Source organism: Perca flavescens, chromosome 3, assembly GCF_004354835.1.
Source record: "Perca flavescens isolate YP-PL-M2 chromosome 3, PFLA_1.0, whole genome shotgun sequence".
In the NCBI taxonomy this organism is placed as follows: domain Eukaryota; kingdom Metazoa; phylum Chordata; class Actinopteri; order Perciformes; family Percidae; genus Perca; species Perca flavescens.
Window position 1 is genome coordinate 7,854,762 of NC_041333.1, and position 18,065 is coordinate 7,872,826.

Sequence of the window (18,065 nt, forward strand, 5' to 3'; positions counted from 1 at the left end):
CTGTATCCACTTAATTGATTAATACTTCCAACCTCCCTCTCATTCACTGCTAACATTCTATTGTATTCAGTTAAACAAGAACTTTGAAGGGTGAAGTGGCCTTTGGCACGTTGTGTTTTTCTATCTCAGACTTATTGATTGAGGCATAATGATGATATCGGCAAAGCCATTGAAACAAAGGCTCTCTGACCTTAAGCAAATGGCCTTGGTGCAACCCAGAACAAATTAGCATTTGCGATATCCCCCCTGATAAATGCAGTAACAGTGATGTAGGGGGGAACATTGCAGACAGTGTGTGTGTGTGTGTGTGTGACGTGAGAGAGAGAGAGAAAGAGAGAGCAAGAGAGAGAGACAGAGAGCAGCACTGCAAAATCTAGTGACAAGGGGTAAGAGGGTTTAGAGTCAATGTCAGTGGGGGTCTGGGGCCTTGTTAATGAGGCTGACTGCAGAGGGGAATAAACTGTTTTTGTGGCGTGAGATTTTGGTCCTGATGGACCACAGCCTCCTGTCAGAGGGGAGGGGTTCAAACAGTTTGTGTCCGGGGTTGAGAGCGATTGGCTACAGTCTTTCCTGCCCGCCTCAGCATCCTGGAGGCATACAGGTCCTGGAGAGACGGCTTGCAGCTGCAGTCTGCAGTCTGCCTTTGTCCTTAGCAGTGGCAGCAGGGTACCAGATGGTGATGGAGCAGGTGAGGATGGACTCAATGATGGCAGTGTAGAAGTGCACCATCATAGTCTTTGACAGGTTAAACTTCTTCAGCTGCCGCAGGAAGTACATCCTCGGCTTGGCTTTTTTTGATGAGCGGATGGGGGGGCTGCGTCCTTCCTAAAGTCCACAACTATCTCTACACTTATTGTAATTTACTTTTTGTGTCTGCCAAATGAGTGTAACATAATGTCCTAGCACAGCCATTCTGAAAGAAAAGAACAGAGTTCAAGTAATTCTGATTGTGAAATCTCGAATTATTTTGAATTCTTTGTATTTTGCATTGTCATCACCTAAGCTTCTTAAGTTAAGAAAGGGGCTTATAAGCCAGTGTCAACAGGGACATGCTGGCTCTGCTCTGCTGATGGCAGCTTTTCCTGAAAGCACTTAAACTCAAACACAAAACTTAAACTGTATCTTTGCCAGCAGGATCTCAAACCAAATTTGAAATTTAACATATACAGTCAAGCCCGAAATGATTCATACCCCTGGCAAATTCTGACTTAAAGTTACTTTTATTCAACCAGCAAGTCTTTTTTTGACCGGAAATGACACAGCCTTCTCCCAAAAGATTAGACAATGTACAAGAGGCATCATTGTGGAAAAAAAATATATATAATTTTTTATTTACATTTGAACAAAAAGTGGCATATCCAAATTATTCATACCCTTCTCAATAATCAATAGAAAAGCCTTTATTGGCTATTACAGCAATCAAACGCTTCCTAGAATTGCTGACCAGCTTTTTGCATGTCTCCACTAGTATTTTTGCCCGTTCATCTTTAGCGATGAGCTCCAACTCTTTCAGGTTGGAGGGTCTTGCCATCACCCTGATCTTTAGCTCCCTCCACAGATTCTCAATTGGATTTAAGTCAGGACTCTGGCTGGGCCACTGCAAAACGTTAATGTTTTTGTCTGCTAACCATTTCTTCACCACTTTTGCTGTGTCTTTTGGGTCGTTGTCATGCTGAAATGTCCACTGGTGCCCAAGGCCAAGTTTCTCTGCTGACTGCCTGATGTTATATTATATAATTTTGATGTATTGCTCCTTTTTCATAGTGCCGTTTACTGTGACTATGGTCCACCGGCTGAAAAACACCCCCAAAACATTAGGTTCCCACCACCGTGTTTGACAGTGGGGATGGTGTTCTTAGGGTTGAAGGCTTCTCCTTTTTTATGCCAAATGAAGGCTACATCGTTGTGGCCAAACAATTCAATTTTTGTTTCATCTGACCATAAAACAGAAGACCAGAAGTCTTCTTCTTTGTCAAGATGAGCATTTGCAAAGGCCAAGCGGGCTTTTGTGTGCCTTATCTGCAGAAGTGGTATCCTCCTTGGTCTGCGTCCATGGAAACCAGCGGTGTGTAGTATCCGTTGGACTGTCTGCCTTGAGATGTTGCCACCAGCAGAGTCCAGATTCTTCAGGATGGCCGTGGTGATCCTTGGATTCTCTTTTACCTCTCTCACTATCCTCCTGGCCAGCACAGGTGTCACTTTTGGCTTCTGACCACATCCTCTGAGATTTTTCACAGTGCAGAACGTCTTGTATTTTTTAATTATACTTTGCACTGTAGCCACTGAAACTTCAAAACATTTAGATATGGTCTTATAGCCCTTTCCTGACTAATGCGCAGCCGCAAGTCCTCGCTGAGCTCCTTTGTCTTAGCCATGACTGTCCACAAACCAACAGCAGAGAGCTTCTGTTTTTCTCCTGTTGATTAAATTAGCTGTTCCCAATGTATCAGGGTAATTAGGATGCTTTACAACAGCTTGGACTATTTGGAATGGTATAGAACTTTGGATTTTCCCATAGACTGTGACAGTTCGCAAAGGGTATGAATAATTTGGACATGCCACTTTTTGTTCAAATGTAAATAAAAGATGAGTAATATTTTTTTCCTCAATGATGCCTCTTGTACATCGTCTTATTATCTTTTGGGAGAAGCCTGTGTCATTTCCGGTCAAAAAAAAGACTTTCTGGTTGGATAAAAGTAACTTTAAGTCAGAATTTGCCAGGGGTATGAATAATTTCGGGCTTGACTGTATGTATTGTTGCAGTCCAATCTTTGCTTCCTTGTTTCTGTGATTTGCCAAGCTGCTTGTTGCTACCTTTGCATAGCCATAGCTATCTCACCGCTGGTGTGCCCATATCATATATACAAAAAAAAACATTTCCCCTAAAAATTGAAAAGTTAATTTTAAAGAAATGCCAGGATTCATGAGTTAACACTAAATGGTATATTTAAACTGTCAGCGATGTTTGTCAGATTTTTCTGTTGTTTTCTGTTGTCATCATTATTGTCTTTGTTGTCCATGCTCCACAGGTAGAATGCAAAAAGGCCCAGCCTAAGGAAGTGATGTTTCCTCCAGGGACACGAGGTCGGGCCAGGGGCCTACCATACACTATGGATGCCATCATGCTGGGTATGGGCATGCTGAGTAAGTACATTGTGTGCATGCGTGTGTGTGTTTAATGGCAATGTAGTCTCGCTTTGTCAGACCTTCCTCCACCGCGGCACTGCATAGGAGGGTCTGGCTAGTCCACACAGCACTCCTGGATGGAAGAAAAACGTGCTCTGGTTTATTGGCATTTCTTTAAACCAATCACAATTGTCTTGTGCAGTGCTAGGCACCAGGAAAAGCCGCAGTACTGCTGCAAAATAGCTTCAGGAAGAAACTTGTTTTGTTGGAACGTGTATGTTTAAAAGTTGTTTTAGTCGTGCAACAGATAACTCAGATTGGATAAATAGTCTAGCTAGCTGTCCGGATATACCCTGCAGAGATCTGAGAAAAGGTTATGTTTACTTTTCTGGGAAATAAAGACAGCTTTTTGTTAACAAAGAAAGTGTTTCTGAACATCAAACACATTGACATTCATTCAAAACAGTGATAACTGAAACAGATATACAACACACCATGCAGTGTGTATAGAAATATTTATTGCAAACAGACCTAAGTATGTATGATGATGTAACCAAGTGGCGTCTCATTTCATAGGGGTATGTTTTCACCCCTACCCCTTACCCCTTGTTTCGAGGGACAAGGGCTAGGGGTAAGACGAAGGGGTAGAGGTAAGGAGAAGGGGTAAGATGAGAAATGAGATTCAGCCTAAGCCTGCAAGACCTTGCTTTTGCAGGTGGTTGCCCAAAAAAATGTATGCTAGACCATGGCCCTATTATCACCAACACACTGACCAACTTTAAACGAGGACCAACTTTTTTGCTCAAGGAGCACCTACGATACACCAATAAGTGGCATTTGAATACCATTGGACACCTAATGTCTGGTAACAAACACTTTACTTGTAACCAGTGGATCGACAGAGGTATTTATACTTTAGACCAGCTATTCAATGAGGAAGGTATGTTAAGTTTTGAAGACCTGAGAGCTAGCTTTGAGGTACCTAGGACATCCTTCTTCCTTTATCTTCGCTTAAGATCAGCCCTGAAATGTTATGGTGTGCCATGGCGGAACAGTCTTGAGATGCACCCAATCATTAAATGGCTTCTTAATTCTTCTGTGAGAGGATTAGTGTCCATGATTTATGCTAAATTGATGCAAGTATCCATAGGCGAACTCCCAATAAAAAAGAAATGGGAGCGAGAGCTGAGCCCTGAGGGGAACGTAATTAATTGGGAGACAGTTTGGGACAACAAGAACCAAATCCAAGAACCCAAATCACCAGCAGATCCACTTCAACATATGCCATAGGACATATTGGACTCCTCAGAAGAGATACGTCTCTAAAGTCATTCCTACTCCCTATTGCACATTGAACATACTGGAACTTTCCTGCACATGGTCTGGGAGTGTGAACAGGTGCATGAGTTTTGGAATAAGACAACACCAATAATATCTGATGTGATAGGATGTCAAATTCCTACTGACCCGATTGTTTTGTAAAAGTATTTTGAAATCAATTCTTTGAGGCACTGGAAGCCAGTCTAGAGACTTCAGTACTGGAGTGATGTGATCCACTTTCTTGGTTTTAGTGAGGACTCGAGCAGCAGCGTTCTGAATCAGCTGCAGCTGTCTAATTGATTTTTTAGGGAGACCTGTAAAGACACCGTTACAGTAGTCAAGTCTACTGAAGATAAAAGCATGGACAAGTTTTTCCATGCAAATATTAGCACACACAACATCACCACTTTCTTTGACGTTGAAATGTACCTTTTTGTTTGGTATTTTCTTTCCAAGCGGTGACATACACAGGTGGAAGGAAACTTTATTTGTCACATACACCTAGTACAATGAAATTCTGCATTTAACCATCCTGAGTAGTAGGAACAGTGGACAATTATACATACAGCATCCAGGGAGCAACTTGGAGTTAAGTATCTTGCTCAAGGACACTTTGACATGTGGCCGGAAGAGCCTGGGATCAAACTGCCAATTTGTGGTTGAGGGGCAACCACTCTACATCTGAGCCACAAGCCACAATCCACCCCTACGTGCAAACATTCAAATAAAGCAATGAAAGGTATCAGAGTTATATATTTCCCTGAGAACAGACAATAAATAGAACCTGGCCTGGGGCAACATCACTTAGCTCAATGGTTCCCAAACTTAAATATATTTTTAGTGCCCCCTAGTTTGGGAACCACTGATTTCGCTGATCATTTTCTGATTCTGTCCACAAGAAACACTAAATGCACTAAATATGTGTGTATGGAATAATTTTAAATGAGGAATGTCAATAAACACTTAAATATTGGAGTTATTATACAAACTAGTTTGTTTCAAGCACACCCCACCCTTTAGGTTCCTCTCCCCAAGCCAGCCTCACCCTTCAAATTTACATTCAGAATTGCACAACATGACCACATAGTTGCTGACATAGTTTTGAATATTCTGTATGTGGCTAAAGAAATGTTTACATTATTTTATTATGATGTTCATGAGCTTTTCTAAACAGTCATGTCTTGGCTTCTCTTCAGGTTATCCTAACATTGTAGCTACATACGGCAGAGGCTACACTGGTTTTGCACCAAGCTATGGCTACCAGTTCACAGGTAAGTTCACTTTTAAATAGTTTGATTCCTTTTTTTAAACACACACACACACACACACACACACACACACACACAGCAATCCCCCTTTCTCTCCCCAATTTGATTTGATTTGATAAGTTGACATCAAGCTATTATTTCCCCATTCACTATCTGTAAATCCTTTTTAAATGGGAAATGCAGGAGCTACTGACAGAGCGCTATCAGCAATCCACTCCTGATTTCATGCTTCATTTGGCAGAGTGGGAAGCGGGCTGGTGTGTGCCATTTCCCTGTCAACATGTGACCATACGTTTTTCTGATATGATATAGTGTTGCTACTGCTTTGAAAATAAAACACTATTATAATTTGTATTAATATTATTTTATTATTATGTAATTATTTTAATTGAATAGATATTTTATTAATAATCACATAAGTTCATACAAGTAAATATTTGCTGCTCTCTATTGCCAACTGATTTAAAGAACCCCTATTAGGCTTTTTTGGATTTTTCCCGTCAAAGAAAGCACTTTTTCTCAAATGCCTGAAACGCCTCGCCCAGTGATGTCACTGATTGAGAATGACAGCCCAGTTTTTCATATGTGCTGCCCATATGTGCAGCCTGAGCAAGCACAGCCCGCCCAGAAGCTTGTTTGAATTTGGTTGACCAATCACATCAGAGTGGGCCAGCTGATCAATCAGAGCAGACTGGGCTGTTTGGGAAGGGGAGCCCAGAGCTCAGACAGAGCGTTTTAGCAGTAGAGATTTTTGGCACGGGCGAATGCGGACAGCCACCCGGTGTGGCACTTTTTCATGACACGTGGGGGGCGGCATGTAGCCTGGTCCTACCAGACTCTCGTACATTTCATTTGTACCTCTCTCCATTGACAAGTGTTAACTTTCTTAAAGTACTCTGTTGAAATTAAAAACTATTGGATCTGCCCAGAGCCACTCTGGATCTGCCATAACCAATAGCTAACGTTAGGTCGTGACGTATATCATGTGCATGTGCCTTGAAGAGGGGAGACCCTCAAGGCTATTAGCATTAGCATCGCTAGCAATAGCCTTAGCCAACTCCTTCACCACTAACAGAGCGAGCTGGAAAATCAAACTTTTCCGGAACCCCGTGGGGAGGAGGGCCACAACATCATGGCCACCAATAAAACTCAGCAAAGATTGTTCTTGCTCGGGCTTTAACGTCTGGATATTCGGCAGCGTTGCCACAATGGACCGAATGGCTTCGCTCACATCTCTCTAGCGCACGTCCTCAACGGCATCGTTCTCAGCCACTCCCTCTGTTCGCTTTACGTTTCCTTGGGTTGAGTTTCATTTTGTGTTCCAGATGTCATAATACTACGACGCATTTTACAGCTCACTCTGATGTCTCCACAATCAGCAGGTATAGTAGAATTATGGCATCCGTACAGGAAGTGCATGCAAACTCCACAGAGACATGCCACCGTTGGTAAGGTTGGGTTAAAACCTAAGACCCTCTTGCTTCTTGTGCAAACTTGGCAAAGAGCTCCCTGTAGCCAGGATCTTTGTAGAATCTTCTCCAAGTTTCGACCGCATTAATTAAAACGCTAAAGGTTGGGATGGAAATGAACTGAGAAATGGAGCCATGCTGGAGGAGTCCCATGGTGCGACAAAGCCACAGGAAACAGGTTAAAATATGTTGGCCTCAGGACTGTGCTGCCTTCAAGGCCACAGACCACAGCGCACCAGGGAACACAGCAGGCTGCTGTCATTCTTTACACACACACACACACACACACACACAGCTGATGGCCCACTAGGGTTGGCCAAGACAGCTTGTCAAATCTCTGCCTCTTCCAACTGCGATATCTCCTTCGACTGCCCTTGCTCATCAGCAGTGATTGCTACATGTGTTACTGATGGCATGTAGCTGTAATCAAAACCATAATGCGCAGTGTATCTGTCTCTCTATAATGACAATTATTTTCTGCCATCATCAACTGAACAGTGGGTCAGCCATGGCAGCACATTACACTTGCATTATCCTTTTCGTTCCTGTATCATCCAATCTTGGAGCCTTTATAAGGACGCTGTTAAGAATGAGTTGATTGCTTTAGATTCACTTTTTCAGGTTTTGCTCTTAATCTCGTGGCTCCTCTCTTGAAATGATTTTGCCTTTTTTCCCCGTTATTTGCCTGTGATTTCCTTGATTGCACCAGAACGACCTTGGTGCTCGGACAAGAAAGGTGAAAAGCCTTTTTTCTCCCCCCATCGTAGTGTTGAGGGATTTAGAGTAGTTGGCTCACAGTAGAGGGTAAAATTTGACTGTTGAGAAAGCGAGGAGCTCATCTTTTTCTGAAGCACTGCCAATAATCCACACCAGGGACCCAATTCAGAGGAGGTCAACAAAGTGACCCGTGTGTGTGTGTGTGTGTGTGAATGCTGTGTGTTCATTCTGCTTCCCCCCTACTTCTATTCTACCAGCTATTTCTGGCTCCATTTAACACTGTTTTATTACAGCATCTTTATATTCAGTTGGATTCAAAGTCAATTTCTTCCATTGCCTTGTCCTGTTTTCAGCCTAGTCCTGTTTTCATTTTAATAGCCCATTTAGTGCTTCCTTAAATGTAGCTTGTGATGTGTGTGGGAGACACAGCCCTGATGGTAAATGACAACAATAATGACACTTCATGCTCCCGTGTTGGTATTGCTGTCATTTTAAACGTGGTTCCATGGGTTTGATTATTGATTTTTTATATATATATATATATATATATATATATATATATATATATATATATATATATATATATATATATATATAATTTTTATTCTATATGCTGCATTGTGAGAGACTTATGTGTACTGGCAGACACACATTGTGACAAACACAAGAATAATTTAAAGTGCAGCTTCAAGGCTTTGTAGTGACTGGAAAATATAGTCGTGCTGAAGTGATGCTAGTTGCATTTGGACTACTTGTCCATCAGACCATCAGTTGATTCAGCCCCAAATGTTTTGAATGTAGCCCTGAATGTATTTTGAAAAGATGACAAATATGAAACCGGACAATAGTCTATGTAAATCCCCAAAATCACAAGTTGCCTTATTTCATTTTGCTTTGGCTTTGCACATACTGCATACATGTTAAAATAGACATAGGTCTTAAAAATAATCCAGCCGATAGAATAAGTTTCTTTGCTGTCGGTAGCCTATCCGTTTCTTCCTCTCTGTTGAATATGCAGCAGGTATGGTTCAGACTCAAACACACGGAGCCCTGAAGCAGACCTTTGCGTCACTTAGTGTCCACTCTCGCTGTAAAAATAGAGATGAGCAGCGCGCTTGCCGTGGTATGTGCAGCTTCAGGTTCATAATATTATCTGCTGTGGAGATGCTGCGGCAGATGTGTCGTTTTTGAGCTCTGTGTATTTCTGCCGTAGTTCTGGTTTTCCACCTTAGACGTAGAGCAGCGTACAGCCACTTGCCTAAACTTTCGCTTATTCAGAGACCAGAGTTTCAAACGGGGCTCTGTGTCTGTCGGGAGGTCTGAGATCTACCGTATCAGCAGAGCAATCACGTAATGCACAGTAGACTATGGTGCAGGTAGATTATTTTATAGTGACTTTATTCTTCTAAAGTATAGCCTATACTTTATTTTTCTCAAAATATCACGACTCCTCCAAATCTCAGAGAACACAGATATATTTTGAATGTGCACAAAGTTTTTTCCACAACAAAAGGTGCAAAAGAGGATGCCTGGCTACATGTGTGCTGACTCAGATATAATTAGAAAAGCCGATCTACAGGAGAATAAATAGATGAAAGCAATACAGAATGCCTGACAGCCTTACTGCAATATATTCCATCATGTTGTTATATTTGGATTGTAATCTATGTTTCCCTTTACATAAAGATATTTCCAGCAAAAAATGATTCAGAAAAAGGTATAAATAGGTGCATAAAAATTCACCAGAATGCAGGAAATGAAGTGTTTAATGCTCCCGCATCATAAGTCACCAAACAAATCTGGAAACAAAACCTTGGCCTTTGGGTTGCCAGGCCAGTTATGATTAGACCAAATATTGGTGCCAGCTAAATAACATCTACAAACTGGGCAGCTAAAATGAACATACACTGGTTATTAACAAGCTGGGCAAGCCAATTGCTGTTTTGCATTGCATTCAGTTTATTTAAATGGGTCCGGGCTAAGCCCGAATCTACTCAAGTCCTAGAAACGCTCCTGTTGTCCATTCCTGTTGTGGGACATCAGCCATCTTCCACAGCCCTGGCCACTTTCCTGTTCTTTGTCCATTTTATACAACCCAATTGTCTCTTTGTATTTGTCACAGCTCACTTTTGGCATAGGACATGTTGGCCTCTGATGAGAGCTGAAGGTTGTGGCACTGCAGTGCGACCCTGTTTATGCATGTGTAGTGAAGTAAAGCACCAAGGTCACAGGCTCTTAGAAGCAACTTACTCTGCAGGCCTGGCTAAGAAAAGCCCCTCTCCCTCCTTTCTTTCTTCCCTCTTTGCAAACTCATCACTACCTCCATGTTTACCTCATAATGTTTTATATATTCCATTCCTATATTTATATCAACTCAAGTGTATGGAGACCGAGACAAGACCAAGACCAGAGATGGCAAAAGTACTCACTTCCCGTACTCAAGTAGAAGTACAGATATTTGTGTTAAAAATACTCTGGTAAAAGTAGAAGTACTGATTTAACTTCTTTAGTCAAGTAAAAGTAACAAAGTACAGGCTTGGAAATTTACTTAAAGTATAAAAGTAAAAGTAGCCTTGCGAATGATCTGGACCACACAAATCTAACTATAGTGGTAGCTGAGAAACTTCAGTGGACTCTTTTTATGCCATTGCCTACATTTTACGGTCCCGCATGAGCTGTATCTCGACGCTGGTTAACAACTAGTTCAATCAACTCAGGGTTTCCCAATCCAGCGGCGCGCGCGTTCACATAAAAGAGGCGGTGTTTGCGCACCACAACCAATCGCAAACATCTACCAGAGCCGCATATTTTAAACAAGAAGAGCAAACTATAATTCTACATAACTATGAAGAACACAAACATGGTTTTACAGGCAAAATGCAGGAAGAAAAGCTGGCAACAAAGCAGATGCTGTTTTACGTAAATCACAACGCTTATCCTATCAATATCACTTCCAGTGGTGTAGTCTACGTGATAGTAAGCTCCAGGATTTCTATATATGCTACCCACTTAAAAATGCCCAATGACACGTAACAACATAGGCTACTTTCCATTATATTTTTGATAAATTTTTAAAAAATGTCATCAGCTTTTTTCTTAACATATATAGGCTGAATAAAGGTATTTTTACCGTAAATTGGTGCATTAAAGTGTATCGGAATGCAGGAAATGAAGTCGTTGATGCTTAAAACTTCCCTGGGGGAGGACATCCAGGCCCCCCCACTATGATATGCCACCCTCCTCCCCCAAAGGCCAATATACAGTACACCCACTATAATAGCCTACATTAGACTACACTGGTCACTTCCCCATCAGTCAGGCACAAGATCTGACCATAATTACACTTGTGCTTTCCATAAACTGTTGTTGCTTCAGCCTATTATTTCAGTTGCAACCCTGGCAGTGGTAAGCGATCGTGAAATAAAACATAAAAAAACATAATTCAAACCGACGTGCGCATTGGTGACACACGGCTCAAAAAGCCGACAAATAGCCGATATGTAATTCCCTCCCATTAAAATATATATATTTCATAAAAATACCCATCAGGGAATGTTAACAGGGTTAACGGTCTCTAAATGTTTTAACTTTTATGAGCGCACCCCTCTCTCTCCCCCTCTCTCTCTCTCCGTGCACCGAGCTCCGCCTGGTCTTCTAAGAACGGTGACGCCGTTATCAATCAAGTATTGATTGGTCAGTAGGCGGTGCTTTAACACCGGTTAATCTCTGATCTCCAACTTAACCTGCTCCTGACCAGGTTAGGCATTCAGCATGAGTTACCACGGCGATTGATCCCGATAACAAGTGATCCACCTTCGTGATACAGAAAATCCTGGATTGAACCTGAAGATAGCTCGCTAAGCCAAATCCTGCTTTGTAGTACAGGCCTCAGGTGGGTGACAAGTGCCTGGATGAGCATCTGGGCCGGCTCCTTAGCGAGAAAGGGGCAAATCCTCCTGAGGTTGTACCAGAGGAATCTGCATTTCCAGGGTCACACCCAGGTTGATCAAGCTGGCATCACCACATATTGTTATGGTGATGGTCAGGTCCCGGTGCTGGCACCCCTTTCCTGAGAAATGTATTTGGACATTTTTCATACTAACGTTACAAATTGTATTTTGTTAAGGTGGTTTGTTGTTTTTGTATTGTGAATCATTTGCAAGTTTTGAACCTTCAGCTTGCCTGAAGTCTTGCCCGTGTTAATATACATTATTTCACATATGTTACTGATTGCCTGGAGAGCCTGCACAGCTGGTAAGTCCTTCAGAGAGCAGCCCCTCCTCTTAGCCCTTTTGGGCCTTTTGTTTTTAACAGCTGCATTTTCACCCATATTTCCACTGCCTTTCCAATGTATGTGTGATGTTACAGGCTTCTATACCTTCACTGCTAGGTTGGGGGAGAGAAAAGAAGCTGTGTTTTCAACAGAGAATATGTCAACAATAGGTTGCCTATTTTAAGTAGAGGGATGGATGGCTATACCAATTGGATTCTCACTGTGCCTTAATGCCTTTAAAAATATCTGTGTGAAATGCACCATTAGCTCAGACTGGAGGCATACAAAATAGCCGGTGTGTGTGTGTTGCATCCAGCAATTTTAAGGTGATGTTGTGCAGTGCTTTATAGTGTCTGTCCATATCTGTCTCCAAATATCACAAATCACACAAATGAAGATGGATGTACTTTTTGAAAAGTGAGATAATGCCAAAATCCAGAGGTCTGTCACAAACAGATGCATCTCCCTGTGAAACTGTTTTTATCCATAGAGGCTTTTTACTCATAAAGAAGGCTGTCCTTGATAATAATAGTTATGGGGAAATAAACAATTTGTAGAAGCAGAGCTTTCTGGCACTACCTCACCTACGTCCAAGGTGAATGGAGACAAGAGACTGAAAAGAAAAGACTGAGATGTCATAACTCCAGCAACACTTGTAGTATCCAGAACGAAGGTCTGTCAATTAAGTGTTCTTTATACTGGAGTTTGGACCCCTTCAGGAGTAAGCAATCTGTGCATGCCTTAGTCACCTTTCACAATAAATGATGTATTATTTCAGGACTGTAATTAAATGAAATCAGACAGTATACCATGTGCTCTTACACCTACCTATACAGATCTGATACTCTACATACATATCTATATGCAACCCACCTAGACTGATCCCTACTGTCAACCTGTTTATATTTGTATGATCATGATAATGTAAACCTGATTTTGGCATTATATTATTTTGGCTATTGTACATATTTTGGATTTGCACCTTGTTGTTACTGTTACCTTCAACCTTTTATAGTTGCACTCTTCTAATTTGGCATCTACTGCACAGTAATTTCCCTCTAGATACATAACGTTTTATCTTATTTTATAGAAAATAAAATGAAAATAAAATACCCAAAAGTAATTAAAAAAACCAATACATTTAGTTGAATCCACCCACCCAAGGCTCACTAAATATTTATTGTCAGGGCCACAGCAATCCTACCTGGTATCTCTACCTGGTATTAGCATGTGATCTGTATGTGATTCAGGTATTTTGGTTTGACATTTGGTTTATTATTGTTTTTCTTTCTTATATGAGCCTAAGTCACCAATATGCTGCCAAGGGCTGTGTATTGGCAAGAATCTGGCGATATGATAAGTATCACGATACATGGGTCACAATTCAATATATTGCAATATATTTTGATACTGTGCATAAGGCGATATATTGGCTTTTTTTAAAGTATAATTTTAGAAAAACTAATATTTAGGAAAAGATATGATGTTCATAAAAGTCAAAGAAGTTTACTTTAGGTAAACAATTCAGTACACAGAAAATCAAACTGCCAGTTTGGGATTGTGGTTCACAGGTTCATAGTGAGCAAATTTGTATATGCTAAAGTCAGCCACAGCTACAATGTTAGCGTCTAGCAAAAAGTCAGACACTGCTAGGCACTGTTAGGCAAGGACACTAGTGGTGCGTCTTAGCGTAGCCATCTAGCAGTATGGGGGTTTAAACACAACATCAACATGAACCACTGTCTTACATGTATATAGATAAATAAATAAAGAATTAATATTGCCTTTTTGACAGGGTGTAGAACAGTGCCATGGCAACAGCTGCCACAATGATTTAGGTGCCTGATCCAAGGAAACATGCTGGGCAAAAAAAACAAAACATAAGGACTCTGGGGAGTAACCTCCCCGGAGCTAGGTTAGTAACAAGCCTTTCTGGGAAATGGATACACACAGATGGAAGGAGAAAGAAGCTCAGTGTGTCAAAGGAGGTACCCTGGTAGTCTAAAACTATAACCACATAAGAGCTGCAGAGAAGGAGAGATAGGGAGGCTGCGTTCTGTGATTGTGGTTACAAACCCTCCCCCGCCGGTCTAGGCGAATGCTGCAACTCTTTACTCCCTAAGTATACGTAAGCTTTCTATGGGGAGAAGCAGAGATAGGGTGCGGGTGCGCCATGACTGTGGCTACACACACTCCCTGCCGGTATAGTCGAACGCTGCAACTCCTCACTCCCTAACTATAGGCTTTATCGAAGAGGAGAGTTTTAAGTTTACTCTTAAAAGTGGTGTTTGTCCCCCAAATCCAGATTGGGAGCTGGTTCCACAGGAGAGGAGCCTGATAGCTGAAGGCTCTGGCTCCCATTCTACTTTTAGAGACTCTAAGATCCACAAGTAATTCTGCATTCTTGGAGTGCAGTGCTCTAGGGCGACAATAAGGTACAATAAGCTCTTGATCATTTAGAGCTATTTAGGTCAGAAGAAGGATTTTAAATTCAATCCTGGATTTTACAGGAAACCAATGCAGAGAAGCTAATACAGGAGAAATATGATCTCTTTTCTTAGTTCTTGTCAGAACATGCATTGCAGCATTCTGGATCAGCTGAAGAGTCTTAAGGGTTTTATTTGAGCAGCCTGATAATAAGGAATTACAGTAGTCCAGTCTGGAAGTAAGAAATGCATGGACTAGTTTTTCCAGCCCGGTCTCACGCCAGGTCGTGTAATAGTCACGTTATTGTAATCTATTAAGTCGTGGACAGGTTACGTAAATCCCGTTTTTTTCGTGTGGCCATTACGAAATTGAAAGCAATGCATTTTAATGGGAAGCATATTTCGTGATCCCAGAACGAAAGCGAGTAGCGAGTAGTTGATAAGGCGAAAGTCCGCGTAGGGAGGTTGGTCGGGGTGGTGGATGGGTCAGAAAACACAAGACTTTCACCCCGGAGACCAGGGATCGCGCCCGCGTGTGGCAGTTCCTTTGTTGGCGTGTCCCGTGTGTGACGGTTCCTTTCCCCGTTCTTTTTTTTTCCTAACCCCAACCGTCTTGTTATTGTGGCGTTTCATTTCCCCGTTGTGGTGTGCCTTTCCCCGTTCTTTTTTTTTCCTAACCCCAACCGTTTCATTTCCCCGTTGTTGTGTGGTCGCGAGTGGCGGCCCGTTCCATTGTTTTAGACGGCGTGTGGCGCCTCATTTCCCCGATCGCGAGTGGCGGCCCGTCCCGTTGTTTTGGCCGGCGTGTGGCGCCTCATTTCCCCGTTCAAAAGTCGTTGCATATACACGAAAAAAACGGGATTTACGTAACCTGTACATGAATTTATGAATCAAAAAAACGTGACTATTACACGACCTGGCGTGAGTTTTTCAGCATCGTTTTGAGACAGGATGTTCCTAATTTTTAAAGGTGAAAAAAGGCTGTTCTAGAGTTTTTTTTTAAGTGGGCTTTAAAGGATATATCCTGATCAAAAATAATTCCTATATTTCTGACAGTAGTGCTGGAGGCCAGGGCAATGCCATGCAGAGTAGTTATATCTTCGGATAATGAGGTTCGGAGGTGTTTAGGGCCCAGCACAATAACTTAAGTCAGTCATCAGAAAATTGTGACATAACAGTGAAAGTTAATTGAGTGTTTCCTAATAATATTTCCTTTCCTATTACCTTTAACATTAGTTGTTGAAGGTCTATAGGATAAAAGCAGTCTAAGTATATGTCAGGTCTTGTCGTTCTTTCTAGCAGTCTTTTGTTTAAAGGTGAATAGTTAGAGGTTGAGGGCAAAAGGTGATGAATTGTATCTCTAATTGTTTTAATTTTATCATTAAAGAAGCTCATGAAGTCAGCCTGGCTACAGTGCTGAAAAGAAACCTTGCACTTTGGCCTGCAGTCTGAATGTAGCCACGGAGTCCACACAAACATCACAGAAGGTCAAGGAATGTATAGAGATGCTAGATAAAAGATAACTGTACCAAGTTTTCATGACAAACACATCTCAAACAATGTCAACTTTGCATTAAAAGTGTCATAATTTACAGAATGACACTTAATAACAACAGTCCTTAAAAAAGACTCCTGTGTCCTGTTAGTCTTATGCACACCCCTCCAAATAATGTGTTACTGAGAAGGCAAACAGATAAGAAATGGTAATAACATTCTTGCTAAGCAAGATGAACCAGGGCAGCATCGAGAAAATAAGGAAAGCATGGATAAAGAAATGTGGATAAATTGAATAGAAATCAAGAAACTGCAGCCACCTTGTTTGTCCTTTGAGCTCTTACACTGTCTTTGTTCTCAGTCCCAGATCCCAGAAACGCCCTAAGGACAAGTTAAGTACCAAAACCCAGAAACCCGCTGCAATCTTAACATTGGCTTTATCTTCCCAGCAATAAAGGGTCCATGAAATTGATTTAATGCCACACAGGCTTTTCCTGGGTGGCAAGCGTCTCAGCGTGCAAGAAAGGCCCTGGCCCCGTCTATTCATTAACCTCTACTAATCTGACTTTGTTCAAGTCACTCAGAAACTTCAGCTGGCAGGCCTAGCTTTACACTGCTGAGGCAACGATGAGAGAAGATGGCAAATATGGTTTGAATGAAATAAAATCTTTAGGTGATTTATTATTTAGTATAGTTAATCAAAACAAATCAGATAGATTTACAGTTTCAGATATCAAGGATATGCAGCCCATGGCCAGAAAATACGTCGCTGCCATGTTATGACAGAAATACAGAAACATGACTGAAAAACCAATTAGTTCTCTATACACACACACACACACACACATATATATATATATATATATATATATATATATATATATATATATGATAATGCGTGAGTCTAGTGTCGGTCATTATGAATGTGTAAATAATATGTCGAGACCGGATGTAAGCGCAACCGCTTGAGTCTTCCGCGCTGTCTTGATTCCTGGCGGGGGAACGCGATCACTAGATGAAGTCTAGATTATGAGGCCATTTCAGCAGAGCCAACAGCTTCATATGCCATGGATATGTGAATATGGTGCTGAATTTGCCAGTATTTTAAGAAGACAAATGGTTGGGACGTTGTCATGCTCTGACAAAGCTGATATGCTTTATGTGAAGCACAGTGTTGTGTTGTCAGCAGAAAGAATTCTCTTAGAAAACTGATAAAAACTAATAATAAGAAATAAATTGTTTCGTGTATCTTTTTTACATAACATCGGTCATTGCTAATGACATACACAGTAATTAATCTTCATTAAATAAATCAATTCAAGCTAAAATTGAAGAGTCTACAATTAGCCTGTTAGTCTACAATTCTTAAAATTAAGTTAATAACTTTTAGAAAAATGTCACCTGTCACCTTTTCATTTACATGTTAAAGCCTCCTCTAGAATTAGAGGGAGGGTGGGTCAATGGGGGACAAATGCCAAGCAAGGCCCACGTCAATTTTCGACAATTCACGGCAGTTTTTGGTGTTGCCTGTAAATTGCCGTGTACAGTCGTAAACCTTAAGTTCCACGACAATATACATACATACTGACAAAAATCCCACTTTTCATGCAGTGATTTTAGCTTTCTTCTACGTTAGGAATTGATTTAGCTGCTGCTTTATTTGATTATTGGAATAAACTGAATAATCAAAATGTAAGTGCTCCAGCATGGATATATATTCATTAACAGATAACAATTCAGAGAAATCAATACCTAAACGTAGCTTTTAGTTTTTTGCAAAGGCAAGCTGCAGCAATCTCACAAGCTAGCTTTCACTTGATATAGCCCCTTTACTTGAACTCTGAGCTGTCTTTTTATACACTGTCCTTTCATACCCACCTATAGATCAAATATGAACCGAGATTATACTGCATTGCCTATTTCTTGTTTCAGATGTTTATACAAACATATGGCTTTGCATTTAACTCTTAGA

At 41.2% G+C, this 18,065-nt stretch overlaps 1 protein-coding gene across 2 annotated transcripts in view; it reads left to right on the forward strand.

Annotated features, from left to right (window-relative positions):
- The window catches only part of LOC114552389 (RNA-binding protein Musashi homolog 2), a 354,101-nt gene that overhangs the window by 294,913 nt on the left and 41,123 nt on the right, over positions 1-18,065 (forward strand). For both annotated transcript variants that reach the window (XM_028573129.1, XM_028573130.1), the window contains exons 9-10: positions 3,030-3,144; positions 5,643-5,717. In XM_028573129.1, the coding sequence (XP_028428930.1) occupies positions 3,030-3,144; positions 5,643-5,717 (190 nt within the window). The remainder of the gene's footprint in view (positions 1-3,029; positions 3,145-5,642; positions 5,718-18,065) is intronic.